The sequence below is a fragment of the Heloderma suspectum genome, chromosome 4 (assembly GCF_057233095.1).
Source record: "Heloderma suspectum isolate Gila_16-S chromosome 4, 16-S_ref, whole genome shotgun sequence".
NCBI classification, from domain to species: domain Eukaryota; kingdom Metazoa; phylum Chordata; class Lepidosauria; order Squamata; family Helodermatidae; genus Heloderma; species Heloderma suspectum.
Window position 1 is genome coordinate 176,454,582 of NC_139461.1, and position 26,184 is coordinate 176,480,765.

Genomic DNA, 26,184 nt, shown 5'->3' on the forward strand with positions numbered 1-26,184 from the left:
GCGACCAAGGCTGATTCAGTTCTGTAACCAGGATGAAACCCAGATTGAAATGGGTGTAGATAATCAGTACCCTCCAAGAGTGCCTGCAGTTGGTCTGCCACGACCCTGTCAAGTACCTTCCCTAAAAAGGGGGTATTTGCGACTGGGCAGTAGTTGTCTAATACTGTTGGGTCCAGAGTGGGCTTCTTCAGGAGTGGCCGTGCTACTGCTTCCTTAAGGACAGGAGGGACCACCCCTTCCCGTAGGGAAGCATTTATCACTCCCTGTGTGCACCCAGTCATACCCCCTCGGCTAGCTTTTATTAGCCAGGAGGGACAGGGATCAAGAGGGCATGTGGTCGGTCACATTATTGCAAGCATCTTGTCCACATCATCAGGCCGTAACAACTGGAACTGATCCCACAAAATTGGGCAGATGGTGGCATCAGACAGCTCTACTGGTACCGTACTAACAACAGCATCAAGGTCGCTGCGGAGACAAGCGATTTTGTCCTCAAAGCGCGATGCAAAAAGGTCACAGCGGGTTCTCGACAGGGCCAGGGCCCCATTTACTGGGGAAGATGTTAACCACCACCGGACCACCTGGAAGAGCTCCGATGGATGGCTACTTGAGGACGCAATGGAGGCAGCAAAATAAACCTTCTTTGCTGCCCTCACTGCCATGCAGTAGGCATGATTATGCACTCCAGAGCATGCTTGGTCGTCTTCACTTCAAGTCTTGTGCCATTTGTGCTCTAGCCGACATCCAGTCTGTTTCATTGACTGCAGCAGCTCCCCAGTATACCAGGGAGCAGAACAGGCTCCACAGTGCCAGAGAGGGCAATCAGGTGCAATCAAGTCGATGGCCCTCCACATCTCACTGTTCCACAGTGAGGTTAGGGCCTCAGCTGGATCACCAGCTCTCTCCACTGGAAAATCCCCAAGAGCATTCAGAAATCCATTGGATTCCATCAGTCTCCTGGGGCGGACCATCCGAATACGTTCCCCACCCCTGCGGGAGGAGAGTAACTCTGTAAGTTCAAATCTCACCAGGAAGTGGTCTGACCATGACAATGGGGTTACTTGGAGCCCCCCAGTCTTCAGTCTACCTATCTCACAAGTTGGAGTAAAAACCAAATCAGGGGTATGCCCTGCTTCATGTGTTTGGCCGATGACATACTGAGATGACATCAGCATGTTGTCATGGAGGCCATGAAGTCCTGAGCTGGAACTTGGGAGACAGCCTCAGCTTGGAAGTTGAAGTCACCCAGAACCACTGTCCTGGGTTCCTCCAACACCACACTTGCGACTGCCTCCACCAGCTCAGGGAGGATGCTGGGCAGCAGTGTGGGCAGTACACCAGCAGCATCCCCAATCTGTCTCTATGGCCCAACACCAGGTGCAACCCCTCAAGGCCCACTCCAAGGTGGAGTGGTTTCCTGGTGATAGAGATGGAGGTTCTATGAACCACGGCAACTCCCCCCCCCGGCCCTCCAACCTATGTTGGTGCTGCACAGGTGGGCGCATGGGTTTGGGGGGGGGGATGGCAGAGTTCTCAGCTGGAGAGGGAAACAACCAGTATGCTCTGACCCTCCCCCCAAAAAAATTCCCTGGTGTAGTGATTAGGATTTTAGAAAATGTAGCAATAGAAGCTTTTTAAAAGCCTAGTCACTGTTTCTGATGGGCGGGGGCAGGGGTAGGGATAGCTGGAGAAAGAAAGGTTAATCCTTCCCCCTCTTCCATATCCCCCCTATGTTGCAATGATGCTTGGAGCCAGTGGATACTTTTTAAAACGCCTAATTGCTAAGGGGTGGGCTGGGGGGGCTGAGATCGAGGAAGGCAAGCACCTAGGTGGAGAAGGAAGGGGAGAGAGTGGATTGGGTGTATGTGTACATAAGGGCATTTCTACAGCAGGCTTTTATTGTGTGCTTCTGATTGGTCACTCATGGTTTTTTTGTGGGTCGTTTATATGATGTCGTCAACCTCTAGGGCCCCTCCCGTGCTTTCTTACCATTGTAATGGTGTAATTCTCAACGGGGATAGCGCGATAAGAGATTTTATCATGCTTTGAAGCATGATAAATTTCTAGTGAATTTCCAGAATCCTGCTTTATCATAGCACCATCTAGTGGCTGTATCATAAAACATATTGAACTTGCCCAGAAAGAAAAAAGAAAACAACCATGTGTAAAGGAGGTGAACTTGATCCTGCAAGGAATCCAGAAGCAGAATGGTAAGGATGCGGGATTGTAACCTCACGTGGAGAAGTTCTAAGAAAGAATGCTCTGACCCCACACACTTTTGGCTTCACCCCCTGGCATGCAATTATGCCCCCCCCCCCCCCGGAATCTCCTGTGTCCTATAGGCTGGGTGGATCATTTGACAGCAGTTTTGGGGTTTGCTTGTTGTACTTCCTTCCAGTGCAGTTTATTTGTAAGCTTCACTGATTCTTTGGTTCAACTAATAGTTGGTAACAAAACAGTGCTAAAGCTGCTTAATTATATCCACGAATATGGTATTTTATCAAGCAGAACCATTCTAAATATGAATTGCCCTGAATTTTTGGCTCCACTGCGGTTGATGGTTAAATCTGAAATATTTCAAAGGCATTGAGATTATATCTCAAATTGGTAAAACCCAGTTGCAAAAACAAATAAACACACTTAAGCCCATTGAAGTCAATGGACTTAGGGATACTTAACTCTTGTGACTGACAGTAGGCAAAGCATTTAAGACCCGGATATGTGACTTTGTTTCCTTTTTAGGCTTCTTCTTTGGTCTTGCTCTCATTCTGCCATCTCCCTTAAATGTCTCTTGCTTTGCTTTTACTATATGGGGTTAGTATTTACATCAGTTTGAGTAGTGTCTGAGTAACTGCAGAGTTGGGAAGATAAATATGTAGATCTGCCATGACATAGCCCTGATACTGATCTACATAGCTAGGCATTCAGATGTAAATTGCGCAAGGCCACAACTCTCATAAAGGTCACCATAGGCAAGTATGCTTTTAAGGAATCTGTTTGCTTTCTGAATGCAAGCCTGTCCCGATTAAACCTTCATTTGTGAGGTAAAAGACCTATTGAAGATTAGTTTACCTAGTCTGAGACTCGTTCACAATGAACTTTTGGGGCCGATGTTGCAAGTTCCTTGAGATGAACGTTCAGATTTCCCTCTAGCATTTCTAATCAGTTTATATTTTGGAGATAAGTTATAATGAGTAAAATGTTTGGAACTGTCTAGAAGCATCAGCCCTTCCCAGTGAGCCAAGAGTTTTAGACAAGCTGAGATGTTTTTAGTGTGAGTGGCCCATTTTGGACATTCATTCTTGGCTTCATAAACCATGATTTATGAAGCTGGGAATGAACGTCAGAGCCAGACACTCCTTTCTTGCCCCTCCCTTCCTCCCCTTGCTCACTAGCTTGGGCGCTTCAATTCTGGTTTGTCCTAAGTTAGAGTTCTCTATACTATTACATCGAAAATGGGAAATTCTGGTTTAATATTGGTTTAATACCAACCAGGATATTAAGGCAGGAACAGATCCCAGTCAAAATACACTGTGTCATCCCTGTCAAAGGGGATGCTGACATGGAGGACTCTAGACCAGAGGCAGAGTTTTTGATACGTTTTCATGTCTCTCTGCTGCGATCCTGGTTCATATGTCAACTTCAGCAGTGTGGTTGTCACTGCACAACTGCTTTCTGTGGTTAGCTCCCCTATTACCAAGGTGAGATATGAATATTTCTCTTATGCTGGCGGGCCCATATTATGTATACTACGTTTCTCACTTTTAAAAAGAAATCAGATTCTGCTCATTTGGAGGTCCAAATTGCAACCTGTTTATTGAAGAACAAAGCAAACTGCATTGAATGGGACAATGAAAGTAAAACACAAGAACAATGTGAGGCTGGAGTTTTTGCTGAAACTCAATGCAGTCAGACTTAAACCTAACCCATTAGTACAATGTAGGTTGCTCCCTTCAAAGGACTTCGATGGGATGCGGCCTGCCCACATGTGAAGGTGTTTGGATACATTACAGCGATAATGGGAACCCGGCCAGCCCTGAGGGAGTGGTTTTGTGGCAGTTACCACACTACCGAGGCAGTGCAGAATTGCGTTTTGATGTGGTTCTGGGAGGCAGGTTTGAGAGGTCTAGCAAAGGAGAGTCAGGAAGAGGCTGTGATGGGAGTCTAGTTCTTATGCATACTAGTTCTTTTGTAATAACAGGTGCTTTTGAGTTGCAGAAATGGCTTGTCTTGTGTTTATTCTTACCTGCCTGCTGCCAAGTACACTGATACACCCACTATGGGGTCAAGCTGTACATTGTGGCTAATACATAGCATGCAGCTGCCAGTCTACATTTCCTTTACTCACAGGCAAGTGTGTGGGACCCAGGGCCCACAGTGGTCACAGAGGGGAGATTTAAACATTCCCCCCCAAATGCTCCCCTTTCCAAATTGCCCCTGTGGGGCTTTTAAAAAAGAAAGAAACCCCTTCCGAAGGGGTGGGATTTCATGTAGGAAGTGGCTGTTTTAAACTTGCCCTCCCTGCATGCGGTTATCCTGATCTGGCTCTGAGTCTGCACACTTACTTGTGAGTAAAGAAAATGTAGAGGGGCTGCTGGATGTTATGTATTCAATGTAATTTGTAGTTTGAGAAAACAACAAAATGGTTCCCCTTGTCACTCTGGAAGCATGCAAAGCAGGGTGATCTTGAGCTACTTTTGCTGATAGAGCGAAGTCCTTTGCTGATAGAGGAAGGACCCTACGTTGTAGTAATGGGTTAGGTTTAAGTCTGACTGCATTGAGTTCAGCAAAAACTCCAGCCTCACATTGTTCTTGTGTTTTACTTTGGGGTTGGGCTTGATGGTCTTATAGGCCCCTTCCAACCCTACTATTCTATGATTCTATGATACCAAATGATATTTGTATTAGTCTGGAAACGCAAACATTTGATCGTTTGGTTGGCTTACTCCTTATAACGTAAATTGGCCATGCTTTTGTGCTCACATTAAGATGAGTGCCCTTTGTTCATATAGTGGGTTTACTATAGCTTCTGCTGAAACCTGCTAACTCAAGAACAGCTAGAACGTTTTAAAAAAGGTTTTCATTTTGGTTTTGATAAACGTAACATGGGTATTTTAAAGAAGGTAGCAGGAATGACAAAAAGAAGCCTTGTCAGTTAGCATCGTAAAATATTAATCTCTTTCACGATCTCTCTTGACAGACAATGGCATGCATTACAGTTTTAATTCCATCAAACTTTTAAGTGCCTTTAGTTTTTATTTAGTGATCTGTTGGTTTTTGTAGATCTGGAAAATCCTTTGAAGTAAAATAATAAAATAATCTGAAGCTAACTTCATGATTCCTTGGATATGCCTGGGGAAGAGACATTTCTGTCGGAGATCACGTCACCCTTCCTTTGCAGGGCCTTTACAGTCCTGCTCTTTCAGACAATGAAAACTTTAGGGAAGGGAGATATGAGAACAACCCTAGGGAACAGCGTTTCTGTATTTGTGGTAGTCATGTGGTTGAGGATACTATACACTATGTGCTATACTGCAAGTTTTATAAAACTCCAAGAGATAAATATTTAATGAGACGTTTAGCATCTGTAGCTAACCTTAATGGTATGGATAAATTATACATTTGTTGTCAAGTACATCCAAGTTTGTTAGGTTGAACATAGCTAGATTTGAGATAAAAGCAGCTCAGATCAGAATAGCCCAAGAGGACAATTGTTTTGTCTAAGAAATGCAGTCTCTGCATTTACATATTCTCATAAGGTACTAAATATTTGTATATTGTATATTGAATTTTCACTTTGTGATAGACAATAAAAATATTTTATTGTCAATATATTGTATTGTATTGTTTGGTTGCTATTGTAAGTTCTTTGGCTATAACCTGTACTTGGTTGCCTAATAAAATAAATGGAAATGGATTACTTGGATATGACAACATTATTGCCTCCATTAAAGAATGGTGTAGGGGGTTAGGCATTGAATGAACGCACAGCCCCCACCCCTCGCCATTGCTGTGCACTGCTGCTGTGCTCCCTTGATGAATGTCCATTTGTGGTTGATTGGAATAAGTTCTCAGTGTGTATGGTTATATGCTGGAGAGGGTTCAGAGGAGGGCAACAAAGATGATCAGGTGACTGGGAACAAAGCCCTACAAAGAGAGACTAAAAGAACTGGGCATGTTTAGCCTTGAGAAGAGAAGACTGAGGGGAGATATGATAGCGCTCTTCAAGTACTTGAAAGGTTGTCACAGAGAGGAAGGCCAGGATCTCTTCTTGATTGAAGAGTGCAGGACACAGAATAATGGGCTCAAGTTACAGGAAGCCAGATTACGGCTGAACATCAGGAAAGACTTCCTGACTGTTAGCGCAATATGACAATGAAACCCATTACCTAGGGAGGTGGTGGGCTCTCCCACACTAGAGGCATTCAAGATGAGGCTGGACAGCCACTGTCAGGGATGCTCTGACTTGGATTCCTGCATTGAGCAGGGGGTTGGACTCGATGGTCTTGTAGTCCCCTTCCAACCCTACTATTCTATGATTCTATAATTCTGTGAACACGGACATGTGAGGAAGAATTCTGATTCCCCCCTGCCACTTGTTATATCTCTTGTCATTGCTATTGTCTCTCTGTTCCCATTCAACCATTTAAGGTCTCAAAATATTTCTTGGTTTCTGTCTACAGAAAATATCAGGTTGCGGCATCTTGTGAGCAATGATTCAGACAGTGATGATGAGTCTCAGGGGCCAAAAGGTAAGAATAGTCACCAAATATGACAAGACATTTTTACTGATGTGTCCCACCAAAGCAAGACGTAACCCAAAGGGAGAAATAAGGTCATATGTTAATTAGGAAATGGTTAGTGAAAGGAATAGACTACTTTTTGATGAAATGTTTCTTGATGCTTCATAAGGAATTGTTAAAAACAAAGTAGTTTAAGGGTTTGTTTTTACATCAAGGGTAAACGCCAACATAAGTCCTACTTAGAGTAGACCCATTAAAATGAATGGGACTTAATTAGTCATAACTAAGTCCCATTCATTTCAGTGGGTCTACTCTAAGTAGGATTTATGTTGGATTTTACCAAGATTTTTAAAAACACACACATAGCTAGCTGTATGTGTGTTTTAAAGTGTTGAAAGTGTTTCGCTTACATTATCATTTTGTAATCCTTAAGACAAGCGTAAGGTAGGTCAATATTATTAACCCCTTATTGCAGATGGAAGCTGAGGCAGAGAGTGGATTGCCTGAGCATACTTAGTGAGTTCATGGCAGAGGTGAGACTTGATTAAGATAATTTGTGATTTATAGCTCAGCCTCCTTAGCCACTATACTACCAAAACCTTTGTGTGTGATATTTCTGTTCAACCAGCCTGTCAATAACACACACAGCTCAAGAACCTTCTCTGTAAATGGTCCATTTCTGGAAACATTTACAGCCCAATGAATCTAAAGCATTGGTAATGGACTAGTCCCGTGGACTTCAGTAAAATTAGGGTTGCAGTCCTAAACATACTTACTACAGGGTAAGTCCCATTGAACTCAGTGGGACATTCTTCTGAGAAGACATGCTTAGGATCATGCTGAGCACCAGTTGATATTGGCTTGTGAAAGGAGATTGGCAATGGTTTAGTTATCTTCCCCAAGTAACAGGCAGAATGTTGGGGTGCTGGGCTGTGAACCAGGCAATCAAGGACTTACAGTCAGGGCCAGAAATATTGGAACAAGGATAACTGTTTTGGCAGTTGGCCTCTGTACACCACCACATTGAAGTTGAAAGGAAACACACCCAGATGGGAGCGAAGTCAGGACTTTCAGCTGTAATTCAAGGGGTTTGACAAAAGTGGGGCACTAACCATTCAGAAAGTACAGCCAGTGGTATACACACACTCCTGTCGTTGGTGGCTCATAAGTAATGGAACGAATGGCTGACAAGCAGCTGCATGGCCAGGTGTGGCCTGTTTCCTGGGTACCCCATGACCAATCAAGCAGATAAAAGGCCTGGAGGTGGTTCTGAGTGTTACATCTGCCTTTGGTAGCTGTTCACTGGAACTCCCAACATGAGGTCCAAAGAGGTGTCCATGCGAGTGAAGGAGGCGATCATTAGGCTGAGGAAACAACATAAACCCATCAGAGAGATAGCAAAAACATTGGGAGTGGCCAGTACAACAGTTTGGAACATCCTGAAAAAGAAAGAATTAACTGGCAAGCTCAGCAACAGCAAAACCTGTTGGATGGCAGACCACGGAAGACAACTAAAGTGGATGACCGCAGAATTATGTTCATGGTGAAGAGGAACCCTTTCACAACATCTAGCCAGGTCAAGAACGCTCTTGCGGAAGTAGGCATGTCATTGTCAACTTCTACAGTCAAGAGACGGCTTTATTGTAAATATAGAGGCTTCACAACAAGGTGCAAACCACTGGTAATGCTCAAGAACAGAAAAGCCAGATTAGCCTTTGCCAGCAAACACCACCTAAAAAAGCCTGCCTAGTTCTGGAATAAGATTCTTTGGACTGATGAAACCAAGATTACCTTGTACCAGAATGATGGGAAGAGAAAAGTATGGAGAAGGAAAGGAACAGCTCATGATCCAAAGCATACCACATCATCTGTCAAACATGGTGGAGGCAGTGTTATGGCATGGGCATGTATGGCTGCCAATGGAACCACGTCACTGGTGTTTATTGATGACCTGACTGCTGATCAAAGCAGCAGGATGAATTCTGAAGTGTATAGGGCTATACTTTCTGCCGAATGCTGCCAAACTGATAGGACGCCACTTCATATTGCAGATGGATAATGACCCAAAACATAAAGCAAAAGCTACCCAAGAGTTTCTGAAGGCAAAGAAATTGGATGTTCTTCAGTGGCCAAGTCAGTCACCTGATCTCAACCCAATAGAGCATGCTTTTTTACTTACTGAAGACAAGACTGAAAGCAGAAAGACCCACAAACAAGCAGCAGCTGAAGGCAGCTGCAGTAAAGGCCTGGCAAAGCATCTGGAGGGAGGAAACTCAGCATTTGGTCATGTCCATGGCTTCCAGACTTCAGGCAGTCATTGACTGCAAAGGATTTTCATCCAGGTATTAAAGATGATCCTTAAGTTTGAAATGATGTTGGTTTGTTCCATTACTTATGAGCTACCAACAATGGGTGTGTGTGTATGCCACTGGCTGTCCTTCCTGAATGGGTAGTGCCCCACTTTTGTCAAACCCCTTGAATTACAGCTGAAAGTCCTGACTTGGCTCCCATCTGGGTGTGTGTCCTTTCAACTTCAATGTGGTGGTGTACAGAGGCCAACTGCTAAAACAGTTATTCTTGTTCCAATATTTCTGGCCCTGACTGTAGTCTAAAAGCCTGAGTCTCAGCTGGAGAAACTACCCAGGACTGTGAGTGCTCCAGCCTCAAAGCTCTCTTTGGGCTTTGAAGAAAATAGGGTTGTCCAACGTTGGCACCTACAGTTGGTAGACAGTATGAAGTCTTTGGATTGGCCAGGCCTAATACGAATACCAAGAAACTGGCCTTCAGCCTTAGCTTAGTCACCAGAGCAGTATTTTCTGCCTGCTATAGAAAAACCCAATCGTAGCTCTGTATTCAGCTAGGGTTACCTATGTTCCCAGTAGTGCCCAAATACAGATTTCACTCGCAGAGAAAAGGTAGAAGCAGGTCTATGTGAATCCCTAGAGAAGGCTCTTAGAAAGCAAAACGCTTAACAGTCAGTCAGTGCAAGTCATGAAGCATTTGGCATCCTCATTTGTGCTGATTGGAGAAGTGGACATTTGACCCTTTGCTTTCTGGGCAAAGGGCCAGGGCGGGGTTTCCTTGGCAATTATTCACATGTGCCTAGGGTGTACTTTGATATGTAAAATATTCAGACCACCCATTTCTATAAAAATATGTTTTTCTTTCTAAATGCAAATTGACACAACCCCACCTCATACATTGCCTATCCAGAGAACTAACTCTTTTGCTCTCACAGAATAAGGAACAGAGACCAAGTTAGAGGATACGTTTTTGATTGTCTACTAGGTCTTGAAATAGTAGAAGTCACCCTGTGGATCGCATGTTCTTTTTCAGGCTTTGGTATTCTGGCATCATGTTGGTCAGAAAAATCTGGGTTATTTAGCCTGAAGTGAGAGTTCTCTTTACAGGAGGTCCCACTTTTTACAGAACTCTTGAGTGAGCAGTGCAGAATGAATCAGAGCATATTGTGTCTTCCATGCTTTTGGAGGCACCATAAAACTCCAAATTGCTCCTCACAGCTGCTTTCACCCCACAGATTTCCAGGTGCATCTTTACAGATGTAAACATGTTTCTGGTATCCCATGGAGCGGGGGAAATGCCATGTAGGGAGATTTAAAGCTGAAAAACACGCCCCCCTCCCCTCCAGCTTCTGTGCTCAAATTTGCACCCTCATAAAGTCGCTTTTCCTAAGCTACAGCAACAGAATGTCTGCTGAAGCCTCATTGAATGCATCTGCATGTAATGTGCAGTTTGCCCTTCAGATATTGCCTGAGCCTAAAGCCGTTATTTCTGTGACAGTGGTGGTCTCATTAAAACATTAATTCAAGAAGAGTTATTTTTGGCATGCTATATTAGGTGCTGATGCCCTTTCTGCCCATTTTCCATTGTACAGGCTCAGAAAACCCTCACGCTGAAAAAGAACATGAGCAGAGCAGCCAGGAAAGCTGGGTCCAACGAATGTTTATGGCTCTGGTAGGCGACAGTGCCCTTTTCACCACCCGGGAAGGGCGTGCAGGGAAAGTACACAATTTCATGCTGGGCTTGAATCTCAATACGTGCTATCCGCTGTCCCCTCTGGCTGGCATCAACACTCAAGAATCAGTGGAGGAAGATGAATTGGATACGGCTGTGGCTGGTCAGTACAAATGTTCTTCATTCTGCCCCTCTCGTAAGATGTGAATGCGGTGCGGTCAACTCCTGTGCATGGTTGTCCCAAAGCCCCACTTTCAGTGAGCTTGTCTTCCAAATAAGCATACTTAGGTAGGGTTGCAGCCTTATTTTTACTAGATTGGGCTTATGTATCAGCAGGAAACATTTCCCAAGAGGCTTGATAGTCTAGGGCAGGGGTGGGGAACCTGTGTCCCCAAATGGTGTTGGACTCCAGCTCCCATCAGCCTCAGTCAGCATGGCCAATGATCAGGGGTGATGGAAGTCGGAGTCCAACAACATCCAGAGAGAAACCAGGGATATGATTCTCACTTTGGGTGGCAGGGATCTGGGGTTCAAATCCTTGACAAGCCCCTGCAGCTGGGACAAGAGTGCTGTACCTTTCTATCAACAGACATTAGGCATGATAGATCAGGGGAACTCCCATATACAGAGGCAGTATAGCTTTCATCAAGAGATGGTAGGGTCAAACAACAGGAGGCCACCACTGCTTTCATGTCCTGCTTTTGAGCTTCCTGGATGCATCTGGCTGGGCATTGTTGGAAACAAAGTCCATTGCTGACTTTGCAAAGTCTCCTCATCACAACAGTTATTCCTTCTTTTGAAAGCCGTTAGGTAAGATGGAACTGCTTGTCTTCGTGGAACTCGAAATTGCACAAAAGTGTTTAAAAAGCCCAAATAACACAGGAACATCGCCACAAGCATTTGTTAATACAAATGCCTCTTTTAAGTGGCTGTCTAATCATGGCCATCTGTGCTCTGCTAAATATTTTTAAATCTACTTATAGATGTTTATAGCTACCTACTCCTAATATTTACAGATAGCATAAAGGCAGACATCCGTCACACTAGAATTCTGAAAATGGTTGGGAAAATATATTGGGTGGCAGCTTTAGGTTTTAAGTAGGTCTTTACAAAGCTTTGGGCGAAATCCAAGGTCACACAAGTGGACGTCCGCTTACATAATGGGATAGTCCTCTCTCCTCTCCTCTGCCCTGCAGCCCCCATATCCCTCCCAAATCTGTTTCAAAGAGGCATACATGCATGTGCGAACCAGTCCTAGGAAAGAGACAGGCAAACGGATACCACTGAAAATATGCTCTGGGCCTAAACATGAAGGTAAAGAAAAAAAAAAAATTGAAAGAAAATCTGGGAGTCTAGTGGTGCCAATGGACCAGCACTGTACTATCAACGGGCCACTGAAGTGGATTTTGAGGGGGGGTGCAGTTGGGTGGGGGAATCCCCTCACCCTGTTCCACTGGCAGAAGCTGCTCCATTGGTGGTGAGTTTAACTTATAAACAACTCTTTATAACTACACATCATGTTTTATAAGGAGAGTGTGTACTTTCAGTGGCCCGTTGATAGTACAGTGCTGGTCCACTGGCACCACTAGACTCCCAGATCTTCTTTCAATTCTTTTTTTTCCTTTACCTTCATGTTTAGGCCCAGAGCACATTTTCGGTGGTATCTGTTGGCCTGTCTCTTTCCTAGGACTGGTTCGCACATGCATGTACGCCTCTTGATGACTGCATCATTAAGCAATGACTTACTGGTGTGAAAAGAGCATAACAAGTCTAGCACCATAGACAGAACTTCCAGATCACTTCATCTGTAGCATTTTTGAATGGAGTCAGTTCACACATCCAGCTTCATCTAGTGACAAATTGTCAAATGAAGGGGAATGAAGTGATGTGAATGGTGCCACTAGGTGGTACACAAATTCTGTCTTTGGTATGCTGATTCATAACTGCCAGTCATTTCTTGATGTTGCTGTTATCAAATGATGATGAGCATGCACGTGATGGGCCTATATTGGTAGAGATCATACCTCTCTGTGTTTGGCAGCATGGTTATAAAACTGCTGACAGATGAGAATATGCTCTTCCCCCTTTTCAAACCTGTTCCCATTGCAAAGTACATCACTGGAGCCCCAAGCATTTGTTTTGATCTCCTTGCAGGAAAAAGTTCTCCAAAGCATTTACTTCTTTATTATTGGACCTCGAGCTACTGATATGATCAAGGCCTGGAATTCAGCTGATTTTGGGCTAAAATCTGCACCAGGAATTAGTCTTCCTTCTGTGTGTTTAGCCCTTTACTCCACCCAGGCTATCAGCAACCCTGCAGCTTAAACATGAGTTCATCTAATTTTTTGATATACGTTCGTACGACCTGCTGGATCAGACCAAGAGTCCATCTTGGCCAGCATCCTGTTTCCAGCAGTGGCCAGTCAGATGCAGCCAGGAAGCACACAAGCAGGGCTTGAAAGCAAAAGTCCTCTACTGCTGTTACTTCCCAGCAGAAAGTATTTCATGGCATACCGCATCTAAGATGGAAGCTCCACATAGTCATTATGACTACTAGCCGTTGATAGACTCATTCTCCATGAATTTGTCTAACCCCATTTTAAAGCTATCTAAGCTGGTGGCTATCACCACATCATGTGTCCATGAATTCCAGACATGGTATGAAATTTATAATTCTCAGCATTCATAATTTTATATGATAAGCGTCTCAACATGTTCCCCTTTAGTTATTTTTTCTGTGTTAAAAATCCCAGTTGCTTTAGCCTTTTCTCTTAGAGAAGTTGCTCCAGCCCTTCATTTTATTGCCCTTTCCTGTAACCTTTTTAGCTCTGTGATATCCTTTTTGAGATTGTGCAACCATTGAGGTGGCCATGTGTCCTCTAGAGGACAAAGCTCTTTTTGAAAGTCTGCCAGAGGACCATCCTGTATTTGAAGGACTGCTCTGTCCCGTTCTGGTTTAAAGATAAAGAACTAGAAGAACCATCAATAGTTAGGCCCTTTGAAAGCAAACTGAACAGGCATGCACACAGGTCATTGCATCACAGTCTTCCACACCGTGGTGAGATGTACTGTATTTTAATTATAATAATGATTTCAGAATTTGCATCTATACATATAAATTAGCATATGCAAATTTTATGCAAATCTGCCCTCTTTTGTCCTCTTTTTTTTGGTGATGTATTTCTTCTTTTTTGGCAATTAATAAGTGGCCAGGCTTGTGACCATACCTTTATATAGTATTCCAAATATAGTTGCCCCATAGATTTATCTAAAAGCATAACAGTACTGACCATTTTATTTTTTTTCTTTGTATTTATTTTAACTTTTTATGTTTATTTATAATTAAAAAAAACCTTTCACATAAAATTTTTCAACCCCCCCCCCCCAATAAATATATCAGGCTTTAAATTGCCCTTTTTACAGTTGCCGTACACTGGGTCAGCTTTTTCATTGAGCTATCCACCATGACTGCAAGTTTCCTGACCTTATCAATGCCTCAGTTAGGATTTTCTTTTTTCTTGTTTTCTACCCCAGTGTGCATCACTTTACAGTTAGTTTGGTTTGACCAGTGTTGTAAAACTAAAGATGGGCCAACGTAGTCCTGCCAGTTTCATAACTCCATTCACAGATAATGAAGAGGGGGCATATTGACTGTTTTGGGGGGCAGTTTTGTGGGAGGTGGGCATGAAACTCTCAGCTAGTGGCTATCACTTCCCCCATAATGACACTTCAGCATGACATAGTTTCAAGGGGCATTCTGAAGAAAATGGCAACCCCTATTGGTGAGGTCTATTAAAAATTAGCGCCAGAAAGAGTGAAGCGGCTGGGCCAAACCCGAAAGGACACTCAGCTGTGGATGTGTCTGGCGGTGAAAAGAAAATCCGATGCTGTAAAGAACAATATTGTTTAGGAACCTGGAATGTCAGATCAATGAATCAAGGTAAGCTGGAGGTGGTCAAACATGAGATGGCAAGATTGAACATCGACATCTTGGGAATCAGCGAACTCAAATGGACAGGCATGGGCGAATTTAATTCAGGTGACCATCATATCTACTATTGTGGGCAAGAATCCCTTAGAAGAAATGGAGTAGCACTCATAGTCAACAAAAGGGTGGGAAAAGCAGTACTGGGGTACAATCTTAAAAATGATAGAATGATCTCAGTACGAAACCAAGGCAAACCATTCAACATCACAGTAATTCAAGTCTATGCCCCAACCACTGAGGCCGAAGAAGCTGAGGTTGATCGGTTCTATGAAGACCTACAACACCTTCTAGAACTAACACCAAAAAAAGATGTCCTCTTCATCATAGGGGATTGGAATGCTAAAGTAGGAAGTCAAGAAATCACCGGGATAACAGGCAGGCATGGCCTTGGTGTACAAAATGAAGCAGGACAAAAGCTAATAGAGTTTTGCCAAGAGAACATGCTGATCATAGCAAACACTCTTTTCCAACAGCACAAGAGGTGACTGTACACATGGACGTCACCAGATGGTCAATATCGAAATCAGATTGATTATGTCCTTTGCAGCCAAAGATGGAGAAGCTCCATACAGTCAGTAAAAACAAGACCTGGAGCTGACTGTGGCTCAGATCATGAGCTGCTTCTTGCAAAATTTCGGCTTAAATTGAAGAACGTAGGGAAAGCCACTAAACCTTTCAGGTATGACCTAAATCATATCCCTGATGAATATACAGTGGAGGTGAGGAATAGATTTCAGGGATTAGACCTGATAGACAGAGTGCCTGAGGAACTATGGACGGAGGTCCGTAACATTGTTCAGGAGGCAGCAACGAAATCCGTCCCAAAGAAAAAGAAATGCAAGAAAGCCAAGTGGCTGTCTGATGAGGCTTTACAAGTAGCTCACGAAAGAATGGAAGCGAAAAGCAAGGGAGAAAGGGGAAGATATACCCAACTGAATGCAGAGTTCCAGAGAATAGCAAGGAGAGACAAGAAGGCCTTCTTCAATGAACAATGCAAAGAAATCGAGGAAAACAACAGAATGGGAAAGACTAGAGATCTCTTCAAGAAAATTGGAGATCTCAAGGGAACGTTTTGTGCAAAGACGGGCATGATAAAGGACAAAGAAGGCAGGGACCTAACAGAAGCAGATGAGATTAAGAAGAGGTGGCAAGAATACACAGAAGAACTATACAGGAAAGATCTGAATGTCCCTGATAGCCATGATAATGCGGTCACTGAACTTGAGCCGGACATCCTAGAGAGTGAAGTCAAGTGGGCCTTAGGAAGCATTAGTAACAACAAAGCTAGCGGAGATGACAGTATTCCAGCCGAGCTATTTAAAATCCTAAAAGATGATGCTGTTAAAGTGCTGCATTCAATATGCCAACAAATCTGGAACACTCAACAGTGGCCACAAGACTGGAAAAGGTCAGTTTACATTCCAATTCCAAAGAAGGGCAACGCCAAAGAGTGTTCAAACTACCGCACAATTGCGCTCATTTCACATGCCAGCAAGGTGATGCTCAAAATCCTACAAGCTAGGCTTCAGCAGTATGCGAACCGAGAACTACCGGAAGTACAAGCTGGGTTTCGAAGAGGCAGAGGAACTAGAGATCAAATCGCCAACATTCGCTGCATCATGGAGAAAGCAAGAGAATTCCAGAAAAACGTCTATTTCTGCTTCATTGACTACGCTAAAGCCTTTGATTGTGTGGATCACAACAAACTGTGGCAAATTCTTAAAGTGATGGGAGTACCAGACCACCTTACCTGTCTCCTGAGAAACCTGTACGAGGGTCAAGAAGCAACAGTAAGAACCAGAGATGGAACAAATGATTGGTTCAAAATTGGGAAAGGAGTACGACAAGGCTGCATCTTGTCACCCTGCTTATTTAACTTATATGCAGAGTACATCATGAGAAATGCCGGGTTGGATGAATCAGAGGTCGGAATTAAGATTGCCGGGAGAATTATCAACAACCTCCGATATGCAGATGATACCACCCTAATGGCAGAAAGCGAAGAGGATCTCAAGAGCCTCTTGTTGAGGGTGAAAGAGGAGAGTGCAAAAGGTGGTTTGAAACTCAACATTAAAAAAACGAAGATCATGTCATCTGGCCCTATCACTTCCTGGCATATGGAAGGGGAAGAAATGGAAGCAGTGACAGATTTTACTTTCTTGGGCTCCAAGATCACCGCAGACGGTGACTGTAGCCATGAAATTCAAAGACGCTTGCTCCTTGGGAGGAAAGCTATGGCCAACCTAGACAGCATAGTAAGAAGCAGAGACATCACCTTGCCGACAAAGGTCCGTCTAATCAAAGCTATGGTTTTCCCAGTAGTAATGTATGGCTGTGAGAGCTGGACTATAAGGAAGGCTGAGCGCCGAAGAATTGATGCTTTCGAACTGTGGTGCTGGAGAAGACTCTTACGAGTGCCCTGGACTGCAAGGAGGTCAAATCAGTCCATCCTAAAGGAAATCAACCCTGAGTGCTCATTGGAAGGACAGATACTGAAGCTGAAGCTCCAATACTTTGGCCACCTAATGCGAAGAGAAAACTCCCTGGAAAAGACCCTGATGCTGGGAAAGACTGAAGGCAAAAGGAGAAGGGGACGGCAGAGGATGAGATGGCTAGATAGCATCACGGATGCAATGAATATGAACTTGAGCACGCTCCGGGAGAGAGCGCAGGACAGGAAGGCCTGGCGTGCTATGGTCCATGGGGTCACGAAGAGTCGGACACGACTGAACGACTGAACAACAACAACAACAAATTAAAAATTCCATTTTTCCTGAGCTTTCTGGGAAAATTAAAATGGCAGCCACCTGGGAGGAATGGCAGCCATCTGGGAGGAATGGCAGTAAATTTTGCTCCACCCTCTAAATTCACTTCTCTATCCCATAAATGTGAAAGAGGGGAGATAGCTTTGCTTCCATTTCATGTGTCGAACCTCCCCCCCTTCAGCTATAAATTTTATTTTGATAACTTTCAGCCCAGCCTTATTTAAAGCAGAATAGCTGGGTCTAAGATTCCTGTTTCCCCCCTGGCCTAAAACTCCCATCATCCCTAGCCAGCATAGCCAATGGTGATGGATGATGGGAATTGTAGGCCAAAACGTCTGGAAGGCCACAAGTTGCCCACCATGCCTTAAGGACATGCAAGCAATGCGACATTGAAGAAGCAATTCTCTCATAGTCTTGGCTTCTTTATTTCAGTATCCTTGGAAAGAAAGTAAGGAATGTTTTTGGCAAATGCCTTGTACACATTTAATCTGTGTGTTGTGACAAGAAGCATCTGGAAATACAAAAAAAGACCATGTTGGAATAATCTTCACCAAACATCTGATCTTACATGCCAAATTAATAATTACAAAACAGAACATAGATTTGTATTTCTCCATAGAGTCTACATTTTTCCATTTCAACATCCCATTTTATGCACAGTCTGGCTAAAATGCAGAGCAGGAGAAGCACGGAGGTGAAAACTGGAGTTCGGAGGCTGACGGACATCCCAGTAGGACTGTGCCCTGAATGGATTATAAAAGATCCCTAAACTTCTTAGTGTACATTTAAAATACAGTGGCCCCGAGGCTTCACAGACCATGGAATGAGCTTTGGGTCTGATCATTCCTCCATAGCTACTCCTCCTTTCGTGTGCTACTTTGGAGCTTACTTTCTGGCTTGTATTAGCCAACATAACCTGTCACATCCAAACCGGGGGAACTCTGGCTTAATGTCATTTAACAAGCCATGATAAGATACTGGTTTATAATCCTGGCCTGTTTATAAACCCGATACTGGTTTATAATCCTGGTATGAGGGGAAGAGTTAGGGAGAATGCTTGGCCCCAAAGTTTGTTCCCACCAAGCTTCATAAATCATAGTATGGGAAGCCTAGAATGTTTGTCCAAACCAGGCCATTGGGTGTTTACTTCTCTAAGAGTAAGGCTGGTTGGTATAGCACAACTAAGTCTCTCCAGTCTCCTACCCTCCCTGCCCACTAAAATTCCCTCCCCCCCCCTTCTCCGAGATTGCATTCCTGACCTTGGAAAGACAGCGGCGGCGTGATTCTTTCTATGGTGGCTGTGAGGGGAAGGGGGGTCACAGCCAGGATTCCCCACTCTGAGGTTGAAGTACTGTCTGTGACCTCAGATCTGGGAATCTGAAGTAAGCTATGGCCCCTCGGACTCTGTCTAGGGGCCATAGGATTGCTCCCCCCATGTATTTTGCTATTTACTCTAAACTATATCTAGATATAGGATGGGGTGAACAAGATGCGGCCCTTGGGCTGCATGCAGCCCCCAGTGTGACCACCGCAAATTTGCAGTGACAAAAAGGATTGATGCTTTGCTGATTGAGAAGCCAAATGTGGCCTTTTTACAGCTCTTTTGCAGTTTGCTGCTGACAATCAGTAGCAAACTGCCATATTTTTGTCTCTGCCACCACCAAATTTGGCAGTGCAGCAAGTGTGTGGCCTATGGGTGAGGGGTTCGGGGCCCCCTGAAATGGCACCTAGACACCCCAAAGTTGCCCATCCCTGATATAAATCAGTAGTTAAGGCCTAAAAATAAAGCATAACTGAGTAACATCGCTTAAAATAATGTCTTGACCATTTCCAATTCCTCAACAATTGGTGTGGGGTTTTGGGTGTGTGCCTAAAATGCACTGTGAATTTTAAACTCCCAAATTTCAGAATTTTGTAAAACAAATGTCTCTTAAAGGCAATGTTAATGTTAACAGTGCACCCAAGCAACTATGTGTGATTTAGTGGCTAGGTCACTGAACTTTGTCTCAAATTCCAGGTATTCTGTTTATCCACTGGGTGATTTGTGGAATTTGTGATCTTTTTAAAGTTTCTTGGCAGGTTGAACAACACAATGAAATGCTAACATGTCCTGAGGCTACAATACAGCACAGAATCTCTAATCCACAAGAAGCCCATTGCTTTTTAACTCTGTGTTGGATTGTAGCCTGATTCTTCACCATATCGTAGAATGGAAATCTAAAGAAATAATTTGTTGAAGATATTTTTAAAACTGTAAACAAATTATCTTTCAACCTTTGCCATTTATGAAAGAAAGCAGCATTTGGCCAACCAGATCTAGCAGAGTTTTTGCACTGAATATTCCAGGGAGCTGAAGCGTACATAAAGTATGTATTTTCACTTCTTTGAAACAAACACATTTTTTTAAAAAAGCAATACCAGTTTATCAATCATATTTGTATGCTGACTTTCTCTAATGATTCCAGGGTGGCATACGTGGGGTTTTATTATCACAACAACCCTGTGAGGTAGTTTAGGCTGAGTTTCCCTGGCCCAGGTCCAGCAGTCTAGGTACCATACTGCACTAGCTACCATTAGGAAGGATACTTTAATGAAGTAGAGGTTTTATTTTCCAATATCTGGTTCAATGAATTAGATCCTGTTGTACTTGTTTGGTACAATAAGATGTAAATTAACTCTTCTTAACCCTATGGAATAATTTAATAATCTAATTCTGTAGTTTGTATAGTGTTATTTCTATAATGAGAGAAGAAAGATCTCTGATGGATGTAGAGAGACATCCATCTTGCACAGATAGAGCAAGTTTGAATATCATGATAAGCCATGGCTTTTTGTGCTGTTACCAAACTCAGTAAGCCTTGGGCTTGTGCACTCTCTCCTCCTACACTATTGTGGCTGTGAATAGATTGGAAGCATTCACTTCTGGTTTTATTACATCCAAAGCCTAAACTGTGGTTAATCTTAACTGTAGTTCGTTGAAACAAGCCAACTTTATAAGCCATGTTTTGAAGCTGAGTTGTTTCAAACAAACCATAGTTTAGTTTAATCACAGTTTATTTGGTTCAGACCAAATCACAAGCTGCAGTTAATCCAGAATGGAAGCAAAAGCTTCCAATCTTCTCATGGCTATGCTGGAGGAGGAAAGGAGAGGGGGAGTATGTGAGCCCAAGGCTTTCTGTGGCTCATTTCCATAATGATAAGCCATGCTTTTTTGATGTCTGAACCAGTTGTACAGGTGATTCACATATAGTGTCAAACCATGATGACAACTTTGAGGCAGGGGTAGCTCAATTTTTCACAGGGATGGTGGGGTCAGACTAGTTACATGAATAAGCCTGTGCTCCTGTTAGGGATGGGGAAGAACTTCATTCAGTTCACATTTTACTGGGAACTTACCTAATTTTGCATTTTTGAACCACCGTGCAAACTAGAACTCAGTTATCCTTTGAAATTTGCACTTTGCCAAATTATACAGTGGAGTTCTGCAATCAAAAAATGTGTACAAAAATGCAGGTATTTGGGAAAATAATGTTCAAAAATGCATTACATTAGGAAAATTGCTTGTAAAATGTGTATATTCAGCAACATGCATACTAAAATTCATATGAATTTTCATGTTAACTGTAAATATGTGTGTATGTGTGTGTGTGTGTGTGTGTGTGTGTGGATAGATAGATAGATAGATAGATAGATAGATAGATTGATTTCAAAGTTCAGGACAAGCCAAATTTAAGACCGGAGGAATTCTCAAAATTTGAGATGAACTGAATTTAAGATTGACAAAATGGGCAACTGAGAGAGACTGAAATTGATAGCTTTGTCCATCTAGCTGTGTCCCTCTCCCCTTAGTTACTTCTCCTTTTATGGAAAGTACCACTTGCTGTCACATCCACACCACCAAACTATGTTGTTGTTGGTTTTTGATTTTGTTTTACAAAATCTGCAAACCAGAATTGCAAACAACATTTCGATCCTCATTTGAAATCCTTTGTGGAGGAATCATGCAAACCAAAGTTTGCAGGTTTGGATGTAATGGCAAAATGTGGTTTCTATTAGGACTGTATTGAACTGGCTGCCCCCAGATTGTTTTTTGCATTTCACAAGTGGCAAATTGGGGCGGGGGGAGCTTGATGTTTAATGGGAATGGGGTATGGGGACAGGCGGGGCTGCTTCCCTTAGTGTCGGCAATGACTCATTTTTAAAAAACTGTTTAAAGCCTGTGACGGTGCCAGGGGCTTCCTCTTCCTCCTCCCTAATTCCTCCCCACTTCAAATTGAAGCTGCCATTTCTGGAGCTCTTGCTTAGCCACTGTAGCTTTAATTTAAAGCATCAGAGAGGCTGTGGAAGTAACTGATAAAACAGTGTGCTGAGTTTTTTTATCAATTTTTATTTTAAGTTTCAACAAAACACAAACAAACAACAAACAGTATGCTGTTGAGGAGAACAGGGGAGGAATCCAAGTATTGTTTGTTTCTTCTTAAACTATGATTTGGTTTTGTGAACCAACCTGTAGGAACCACATTTGGCTCATTGTGACCAATACACAGAATTCCTTATAATACTTGCTTAATATTACATGTAGCTTACATGCATTTTCCATTAGTTAATGGGATTTTGAAGCATTTTAAGTATTTAGTATTGATACCTGAGAAATCTGTTTTGAAAACATTAATTAACAACTGGCATCATTTGTCTTGCTGTTACTAGATCCTGATGAGTTTGAAAGGATATATGAGCCTTTGGATGTACAGAGCAAAAAGATTCACATTGTGGATAGTGGACTTACTTTTAATCTGCCATATCCACTTATCTTAAGACCTCAACGGGGGGTTGACCTTATCATCTCATTTGATTTTTCTGCACGACCCAGTGATTCCAGTCCTCCTTTTAAGGTGAGTAATCCAGGCCAATGTCATTCATGGACCTGAATTCAATACACATGTATAATTTTAGTTTTTAAAATATCTCTAATACTCCTAGAAGTTACCTGACTAAACAAGATGTGTGATATGATTTTTTTAAAAGATAGGATGGGAATTATCTACCTGTACTGGATAATTCAGAGTGAACTGAAAAATGTATCTCACCTACGGAAAACAGCCCTCTCAATAGGTTTGCTTATGCTCATGTGTCTACATTATAGATAAATGCTGTAGATATACTCATACATTATATTTGCCCATTGCATACACCATCCATGAGCTTAGTGGTGAGATGTACGTCAGTTGTTTATATGTTAACGTTTATTCCAGCTTTGTTTCTCTGCTCTACGAGAGAAGATATTCTAGCTGTCCATTATGGTTTGTCCCTATTTTAAGAACTCTTTTAAAGTCATGCGAAGGAGATATAATGAAAATAGAATACAAGTCCAGTGCAAACATAACACTCCTGATCGCCTACTTATGGTTAGGAGATCAGGAAACCTCATGGGCTCCTTCCTCGACCTCCTTTAGTTGAATTTTCATATCTATATGGTGCAACATTATGCCCTCACTAGCTGTCATGCCAACTCTGGTTAGCTCAAAATCATGTTTGCAGCTGTGGTTAGAAGGGAGTTCATAAACTGTTTTGAGCTGACCATGGTTAGTATGAATATTGGGTGTAGAGAGAATGCTGCACCATGATTATCTCTGAAAATAGAAGAGAGGTAGGAATTTGAGTGTAACAGTGGAAGAGGGTGTGGGCGACATCTGCAAAGCCATGTGCTGCTCCCAGTCTCCAAACCATTATTAGGAGGATGGGAACATTATGTCTGCACATTCTATTCACACAAGGATTAGTACTCCATGCTCTTTGCTGATACTTGCTTCCTCTGTTTCTTCTTCCTCCATATTGTTGGACTCTTATCAAGTCATTCATCATGGTATGCTTTCTTGCACTCCATATATATCTGATTTTGCACAGAAGGGATAGAGGCAGGAAGAAAAGTGTGGGTGTATTGCTTACACAATTACGTTATTTGTGGCAATGGAGATGTGAATTCTCACTGAATTTACTGTGCAACAGTCTAGCCTCCTAACACCACCAGAGGCAACACCAGAAAAATGTAACTTCATACTTAGCTACATCTAAGTTAGTGCTTGACGCAAAGATGAGACAGCAGCCTCTTAAGACTAATACCATGGCTCTTCGTGAACATGGAAAGAATGTAAATAACTGGGAAAGCAAGCCACAAGTGCCTACATCATTTCCAACACTACGGAGCAACTACTTCCATGATGCAGGGGAGTTTCTCTGTCATTTTGTTTTGTAAAGATCCATCCTTTTTCAGTCACTGAGAATCTCAATTACTTTTGAGATCTTTAACAGCTGCAGCTAAGCGAAGCTCTGTGATGGCGTTTTGAAAGAGCTACTAATGGGCTAATATTAAAGAGCTAGCGTTGTGGAAGTCTACACTGTAAGATTCCCAAATTCGAAAAACTTGCCTTCTGTGATGATAAAGTAAATTATATTTCTACCCGTAGCTATTCAAGTGTGCAAGATGAAAACAATTAAAGTGTTCTACTAAAGGTTTGGTTTTTTTGTCTGATCCAGCATGGCTCTTCTTATGTTCTTAAAAGTCAAAATATATTTCTTGAAGTCCCAAACAAATATGCTTACAGTCAAAAAGTTGCAAAGGGCAAAGTATCCTTCCATACATCAAGGTCCACCAGGCCACTGTGCCACAGGTAGAAAGAGCTGGCAGAGAGCATGCATTGAGGGACAAAATAGATGTGATATGGGAGATTTGTGAATAAGATCTCCTATGGTTGCTTAAAGAGTCAATATAGCAGCTGCAAGTTGGGCCTGATTCAGATTGGGATTTTGGCAGGCCCCATGCCATTTTTCTAATTAAGATCCACCCCCAGCTGCTGTCAGCCACAATGGGGCAAAGCATACAAGTATTATAGGTTGTTTTGCCCATTAGCACAAATAGCAACTTTGGGGGAGGCGGGATTTTAACTGTGCAGACTGTGCAGTGGAAAGGGTTAACCCTTCTCCCCTTCTGCCATGGTCCTGCTCTACATCCCTCCACAGCTGCTATTAACACTTAAAAATGTAGGGAATCCTGTTCACCGATCTCCTGTGCCACATCTAGTTAATGTTAGGTACATTATGAACAGGTTGTGATGGCTTGTGATCTTGGGTCAGGCTGTCAATACCAGAGGAGGGTCTAGCATTCCCTTGACAATGTTATTGTAAAAGGGGACTTCTCATGTTATCTTGCAAGTTAACATTACAAGAAATTTTGTCATGGGAAATCAGCTCTTAGTTGGTATATTGGCTGTCCTGTTGTGGAGGCAACATTTCCCCCCTAAAATCCCAGCTCTGATTTTAGCCTCATAAGTAGTGATTTGGGGGGTGGGAGTACTTAAAAGCCCTCCATCTTACCTTTGGTGGCCTGCTGTTTCTCTGTTTAATTCCACCTTGAGTAATCCCAGGCAATCAGGGATCACATAATGAATGTAATCAGTTTTGACTATACACTGATGTAATTAAAGGAAAACTAAAGGCCCATTAGTGTGGGAGCAATACTTTGTGTACTTGACACGTTGGTGATTCTAACTAATCAGCGTTCATTCTCAGAATTCAACAATTTTTAATCGCTTTTATAATAATCACTCCATACCCTTAAATCACCAAAATAGAGGAGGGGAATCTCTGTTAGATTCTGAAAAGCTCTTTGCTCCTCTGTGCCTTTTCTAGGTACCCTGGATCTTCATGAGCCATTTGTCACTGGGTTGTTCCTTCTTCAACATGATGGGCTGGTTCACATGCTTACCCAAATAGCCTCTTTCCTGGTGAAGAAGCAGGGATGGTGTATTCCCTTCCACCAAGGACATAATACAAAGTGTGATGCAGGCACTCTACATAGAGGCCCCATACACATGGATGTTCATTTTTTGTTACCTGTGACCTTGCCAGGTAAGCATGTGAACTGGGCCCATTATCTTGCTACAAGCATGTTTATAGATTATTGCCCTCTGTTTTGGCTCCTGTACACATAAGCAAGATGTTCATTTCTAATGTAAGTTCTATTTCTTTGTCCCAGACTTCCCTTTTCATAATGTCTGCTTATTGTGAAAATACAAAACTTTGCTTTCCTCCTAGGAAATTTTACTTGCAGAAAAGTGGGCCAAAATGAACAAACTTCCTTTCCCCAAAATAGACCCAAACGTGTTTGATCGTGAGGGCTTAAAGGAGTGTTACGTCTTCAGACCCAAGAATCCTGCTTCTGACATTGACTGTCCAACAATTATCCACTTTGTTTTAGCCAATATCAACTTCAGAGATTACAAAGCACCAGGTCAGTAGTGGTAACAACCACAAGGAAAAAAATACAACTCTGTGTTATCTAAAGATCAGTTACTTAAAATACAGTTAAACCTTTTTGCATGTGTCTTTTTTCTATTAAATACATGCATGCTTTTTGTTCACTGTTCTATACCAGTGCAGTTTCTTTTGTCTTATTGGACAAAACTTGCTCTCTTTCCTTCACACGGGAGCAGGGAAATAGGGCAGCTCTTTTCTAGCTGCTGCTGCATTATTTGAAACTAATTTCTTTAATGGAAAGTGAATTTCAAACACCCTCATACAAAAGTAAGAAGTCATTCATTATCACCTGTTTATTAAGATTTTTTAGCCTACCCATCTTGAAGGCAGATAGCAAAAGCAAAAACATCCAGCAAAACAATACTAACATTTAATCGGAATAACTGATATTCTCTTGCCC

General features: G+C 42.6%; 1 protein-coding gene across 2 annotated transcripts in view; it reads left to right on the forward strand.

The window, feature by feature from the left end:
- Positions 1 to 26,184, forward strand: part of PLA2G4A (phospholipase A2 group IVA) — a 143,996-nt gene that overhangs the window by 109,629 nt on the left and 8,183 nt on the right. For both annotated transcript variants that reach the window (XM_084851403.1, XM_084851404.1), the window contains 4 exons: positions 6,684 to 6,752; positions 10,639 to 10,881; positions 22,179 to 22,363; positions 25,563 to 25,758. In XM_084851403.1, the coding sequence (XP_084707529.1) occupies positions 6,684 to 6,752; positions 10,639 to 10,881; positions 22,179 to 22,363; positions 25,563 to 25,758 (693 nt within the window). The remainder of the gene's footprint in view (positions 1 to 6,683; positions 6,753 to 10,638; positions 10,882 to 22,178; positions 22,364 to 25,562; positions 25,759 to 26,184) is intronic.